This window comes from Formica exsecta, unplaced genomic scaffold, assembly GCF_003651465.1.
Source record: "Formica exsecta isolate Colony F162 unplaced genomic scaffold, ASM365146v1 scaffold2, whole genome shotgun sequence".
In the NCBI taxonomy this organism is placed as follows: Eukaryota; Metazoa; Arthropoda; class Insecta; order Hymenoptera; family Formicidae; genus Formica; species Formica exsecta.
The window spans coordinates 4,291,018-4,297,536 of record NW_021849297.1 but is presented as its reverse complement, the minus strand read 5'-3'; the positions used below and the strand labels follow the sequence as shown (position 1 = coordinate 4,297,536).

Genomic DNA, 6,519 nt, shown 5'->3' with positions numbered 1-6,519 from the left:
AATTACGGAACGAAGAATAAGATGATTTCTAGAAGTTGTTTATCCGATAGCATACATTAACATGTTTGATAATCTTATCATATGACAAATGTAATATCAATCTAGAGCTCTGCGATATCGCGACATTGATTTTATTTCCGTATTGAAAGCGCGATCACATTATACATATTACAAAGATACGAAAGATAATTTGTTTTATCGCTCTCGCGCGTTTATCAATAATTAAGCTAATCGATTAAAGCTCTTTCCCGCAATGCCGTGTGTTTTCTACAAAATTATCCGCATATATGCGAAGTCAACTATGCTAATGAAAAAGATGATAAAAAGATTTAACTCAACCGCGCTTTCGTATTTCGTGCTCATTGCATGAAATTATTTCATCATTCTTGATTTAACCTATAGATACTTGCGTGCATTGTGCGTAAGTCAATAATAGTTGCTTCTGCGCGTCTCATCTGGCGTCATAAATTTTCTTCCCCGCGGGAGACACATGAACAAAAAGTAAAAGGGAATACAAATGGAGAGAAAGAGAGAGAGAGAGAGAGAGCAAGAAGGTGACAAAGAGAAACGGAGAGATTAGAAGAACCGCGTTTTAAGCGCGATGCTCGAATTACCGCGAGATGCGGCGGCGGCCGTTATCTTCGTCACGATCGAGGAATGTAATATCGTCACCCCAAGCGACAAGAGTTGCCTTCGTATCGCCGTTTAGAATACCGTCGTCGAGGGGTATACGAGGGGGGAACGAGGAAGGGGGGCGGGAGGGGGACAGGGATTAAACTGCAATGAAAATCCACTCATTCTCCTCTGGCCCGCTGCCGTCGTCGCCGCCTCCGCTCTCTCTCTTCTCTTTTCCGCTTTGTATTGCCAGCGCCGAGAGAAGCGGGTAAACAAGATATTGCTTTGTACGCCCTCTCTCGCTTCTGTCGACTTCTCTTGCATCTTTCCCCGTTATCGCTTTATCTCGCGCACACGACATCCTTCCCCGTCAAAGCGTGACGAAGAAAATTACTCGTTTCTCTCGGGTGTTCGGCAAATTTCTCTGATATATTTATACAATCTTTGTTTCTATCCCGATTACGTAAGAGTAACTAAAATTACAATTACATTGTTGCAATACGTATTTGGAATTTTACATTAATGAAGAATGAGAGAAGGAAAGAAAAAGAGGATAGATGGGGAAATATATTGCACGTTATATACTTAACGATACTTTATTGTGTTTTTTTTTTATCATTATACATATTATTATAAATCTATCACTTTGACACATACAATACTTACTAAGATCTACAGACGATTCTTTTAACGATAGGATGTGTAGCCTATAACTAAACATATATCTTGACTTCGCTGCTTAGTCTTAGCCGAGGAACAAAGTGAAGTACCGCGAAGTGGTGTCTCGTAATGAGTTGAAAAATATATGATATTAGTAAAATATATCACCGTGGAAAAATTCGCTAAATGCTCGCTCGTTACGAGATTTTCACATTTTGTGTACACTGGTCGTAGCAATGTAGGGATAGCGGGATTGCTTATATTTTTACGTTAAAATAATCTGAATTTGCGGGTAGATTTTTCAATTTCGTTATTAAATATAAATTATATATATTATTAGTTTTTTAATTTTCAAAAGTATTGCATACGCTCGCGTATTTTTAATCAAATGTCAAATAATGTCATTGCATATGTAGCATAAATATCAGATTAATGTACACTAATCGATTTTACATATTTTGACAGTTATATGCGAAGTGTTCGACTTTAACAAAATGAAAATTCATTAATTAACTTTCTCCCAATTTTCTATTAATTTTAAATTTAACTATGTCCTGCAGTTTTAGTTTTCTCAAAACTTTAAAAATAAACGCGCGCTTTAATTCGTCAGGATCCTTTCAATAAGTTACATTTTCCAAAATGCACAATTCCCGTTTCTAAAAATTTAAATAATCTTGCTTTCTTTTTTTAAGTCTCAAAAATTCGGATATGCGTTAAAGATTGCATGATCCTTTATCACGTACAATGCAAAATGTAACATCTTGAAAGTGATAAAAATAATTTAAAATATTCTCTTTTTAAAACGGGGTACTCTTTATATCGCGCGAGACGTGTCTTAACGTTTCTTAACTGTAAAATGCCGTATAGATATTCACAATTACATACGGATCGCGCTATGGATTCGCTGTATGTACACCAAATGTCTACCGCTTACGGCTAAATGGGGAGGGCGGGCGGCTTTACGTTAAATCCACCGAAGAAAGGTGCTCCCCGCGCGCGCGCTATAACAGAGTGCTGCGCATATATTTGTTCGGGACTCGTATTTACAATGCCGATATTAATCGACCATATAAAAGCGGCCTAAGTTCGCCTAATCGACAGTTCTAGGCAACGAAAGTGGAATCGGAGGGTACGCGGGGCAATTTATTCGCACAACGAACTTCGTTCGCGCAAAAGCTCGTTTATTCGACGAGTGGAAGTACGTTATTGTTCAACTTCTCCGTTTGTGGGCGAGATTAATCGCGTAATTAATTTACGTATTATTTTACATTAATTAATATGATTATAGTGACTATAATCATATTACGCGAAAGTTCTGTATGCACATAAATGCAGCAATTTAAGTATAGTTAATTAATGATATTCGTGTTACATTATTCTGAAAGATAAAAAATTTGATTCGTTTTCGAAATTTTGATATCGCATTTTGTAAATCTTAGATATATCTACTTCCACCAGTCATTTTGAGAAGCGACGCGGGATGTTAAACAAAAACGCTACGCTATTGCACTACTCCTTTTTACAAAGATGCGCCGATACATACGGGATGCGCCATTATCCTCGATATACATCTTCATTAAATCGATTCATATGTCTCTCTATTATTTCTGCGATTCGTTTTGATTACTCGGTAAGAAACGACCATCTGGAATTTTATGCCAGGATTGATTTGATTACGCGAAGTATGACACTCTTCTCTCACGGAATAAAAATTAGGATTGTAGATAACACAGATAACGCTTGAATTTCGACTTCATATACGTCCTTCTTATCGCTTGCAATCACTGAGCATTTTATCGTAATAATATACGGTTAACACATGCAGAGCAAATATTTCGTTTTCAGAGAATCACATTGAGGTTTCACAAGATGTGAAAATGTTGCATGTCGAGTGTCTCATTATATATGAATCCTCTCTAAATAATACAAAAAATATTTATAATGTAATAAAAAATGTATTTAAAGGAAAATTTATTATTTACAAAATATTACGGGGACATGCTAATTTTGTATTAAGAATATTTATCTTCTGTTTTGATATTAATAAATTAAGATCTCGGAGAAACACAAATTCCGAATATTCTGTTTATACACAAAATAAAAATGTTTCATTTAGATAGCATCGATCAGGGAATATCTGCTAAGCGATATCGATTACCATCACTTTTGGAGCGAGTCGTTCATCGCGGAGCGATTAAAACGAATTCTCCCGAGTCATTCTTGAGGATCTCTTGAAAATACTCCGGTAGAGCCAAGTCTCTGATCAGCGACGCACAGTTCACAATGTGATCTCGATACGGTCACCGAAATTTCGATAACGCGATAAAGTTCAGCGTTCACTTTACGGTCCGATCACTCTTTTTTTTTTTAAGAGGGGAGGAGGAATACTATCTCTCTCGTGCGACTTTTTATTTCAAGGGGCGAAAACTGAAGTTCCTGGACTTTAATTGTCGACGATAAAGGCAGAACGATTTTTTATGCAGCAATAATTATAAATTTTTTTTTATGTAAGGACGCATGCGTTTAAAGCGCATTTGCACTTTAGTTACGCTATCGCCTTAGGAAAGTCACTATTCGCAATTAAGAGAGAAGGTCGCTAGGCTTCTAGACGAGCGGCGAAAAGGCAGATGCCTGGCTTCTGATCTCTCTATGCTCTGACGGGCTGAGATCCAGCAGCGCGCCGCAATTCTGATCGCTAGCCGCCTGCTTGCCGATGAGCGCATCGATGCTGAAGTTACGCTTCTTGTCGACGCTCGTCGTGTGGCTGGCCGGCAGCGTCGTGATCCTGGCGGGGGTCGGATCGATTTGCCTGATCGGCGGCGCCGTGATGGGAACGGGTTTGTAGAGTGGCGGCGGCGGTTCCAGGAAACCGCCGAGCTTTAACGCCTCCAAGGTTGACGGGGAGAAATCCAGCAGCGGCAAACCGGGTGGCGGCGATAGATAAGCGGCACTGGGATAAGCCAGGGCGTTTGGATGACCGCCACCGCCGCCGGGACAAGGTCCCCGGTCGCCGCAGATGGCGAAGGTAGCCATTATCGCACGGTCCCGCAGTACGTAGTGCGGCGGCGGCCTCTTGTATCGCTTCCTGCGTCTCAGAAAGCTACCATTGTCGAACATATCTTCCGCCAGCGGATCCAAGGTCCAGTAATTGCCTTTTCCCGGGTTTCCTGGCTCCCTCGGAATCTTGATGAAGCAATCGTTGAGCGACAAATTGTGCCTGATGGAGTTCTGCCAGGCGGGAAATTTGTCGTGATAATAGGGGAAGCGGGACATGATGAATTCGCAGATACCGCTCAGCGTCAGCTTCTTCTGCGGCGATTGCAGGATCGCCATGGTGATTAGAGCGATGTACGAATACGGTGGTTTTATCAAGGACGATGACATCTTATCGGAGCCGTAGCCGGACGAGGGTTGACCCGAACTACTGGACTTTCCTGATTGGGCCGACGCCGACATCATCGAATATGTCTTTTTGGAAGAACGCCCTCCGCCGCCGCCGCCTCCGCCGCCGCCGCCGCCGCCGCCGCCGCCGCTGCCGCTGCTACCACCTCGACTCCTGCCGGCCGACGGCGGCGCCGAGGTCGACATCGGTATCGGCGAGCAGCTCGGTATCACCGGGCTTGATGACGTCTGCGACGGCGGCGACAGATCGTTCTTGTCGAGACTCACCGGGTCCACGATCATGCTGCTGCTGTCCGAGTCCCGGTCGCTATCCGCGCAGCCGTCGCACGACAGGTTCGACATCATCATCGCACGTGGCTCCATCGTGATCGCCGCCTCATTAGCGTTAGGACGTGACCCCGAGATGCTCCTATTTCACCGTCGGTCCCGCGACCGATTCCTCGAGATCGCCGCTTGCTAGCATTCTCCGTCCAAAATCCAAGGGCTTTCTTAAGATCGTTGTCGTATACAATACAAGAATGTTTATTTCCTTGATAAAAACTTTAAAATTTTTGTCGGTAAAAAATTCGACGAGAGCTCTTCGAAACGACTGTTTCTTCACCATAAAACGAATGCTAAATCGAAATCCTTTCTTATGACTTTCGCTGAAGACAAAATTTTATCAGAGTATTTTCTATATTGAGTATTTTTGTCGTATGAAACCGCAAAGCATTTTTAAATTATTGACAAACAGTCTTTTTGTTAAGGAAATCGCTGTTTATGAAAAAAGTCGTATTGTAAATTTCAGATTAATTATACCAAGTTCCAAGTCCAAGTATAAAATATTTCACTTATGACACGTTCTCTTTCAACGAGAATCATATAGTATTATTGCTAATTGTAAATTATAGCAACTCTTGTCTAACATAATCTCTCAGAAGGGAATTTCGACTGTCGAAATATAACAAAAGTTCCACACATTATTATTCACAAAATTTCTTTGGTACGAACAGTTGTTATAATTTCTGCAACAATTTCCATCAAAAATTTCAGTCATCAAGTCTACAAATTTTAACCTTTTCAATTCCTTAAATAAGAAAACTTGTTCCACGTTGCAATCAACTATAATATTGCCATATGATACAAGTAGAATGTTTTTATGGCTGTGTCTTCATGTCGCGCACTTCTTGCAATTTTTCCACGGATTGTCCGTCGTCGGGAAAACACGCGAGCGACTTCTGTTGCGATATATTTCAGCGGAGCGACTGTCGCATTCTATCCGTCACTCTATCCTGCACCTGACGAGTGCTATCTTACGCTAATAGTTTGTTTTCACAACGATAACGGAACTTTTTCGCTTCGCCCTGCTTCGTTGTCTTACTTCTATCCGATTCGCGGCCTCAAGCTGCGACGCACACGTCGGGCGTCCGTCGAGGCATTGTCAAGGATGTCTCTCGCGATCCTATAAGAATACGTTCCATAGTGTGCACCTTTCGCCAGCATCTAACCGAACGAACTTTATGAATCAAATCCGAATCTTCTCACCAGCTCACTCGCTATCAAATAATCTCGCGGTCACGAGATTAATCGATCTCTTCTCTTCCTTAAAGAACTGATGATCTTGATTGAAACTAAGTCATCTTCCGGAACTTGATTCAAGATTACATCAAGGAGTCACGCGCGAAATCTTTCGCGACGTTCTCAGGAAACATTATAAGTTCCTTTGAACGTTAACGCGCTTTTTTTAAGATTAAAATCGGACCGAGATCGGACGTCACGAGCTCGCGGACGACGAAGGGTGCACGATCGCGAGCGTAGGATCGTCTACGGGGTGAAATCGAGGCTCGAATTGATTTGAAGCGG

General features: G+C 41.8%; 1 protein-coding gene across 1 annotated transcript; it reads right to left on the bottom strand.

The window, feature by feature from the left end:
- Nucleotides 1–1,197: 1,197 nt before the first annotated feature.
- On the bottom strand, nucleotides 1,198–5,209 carry LOC115234435 (forkhead box protein D3-like). Its single transcript, XM_029805509.1, has one exon. The coding sequence runs from the start codon at nucleotides 5,038–5,040 to the stop codon at nucleotides 3,880–3,882; it is 1,161 nt and encodes a 386-aa protein (XP_029661369.1). The 5' UTR covers nucleotides 5,041–5,209; the 3' UTR covers nucleotides 1,198–3,879.
- Nucleotides 5,210–6,519: the final 1,310 nt, after the last annotated feature.

What these genes read in the sequence shown, in the direction of transcription:
- LOC115234435 (XM_029805509.1), bottom strand. Translation starts at nt 5,040, where the DNA reads ATGGAGCCACGTGCGATGATGATGTCGAACCTGTCGTGCGACGGCTGC.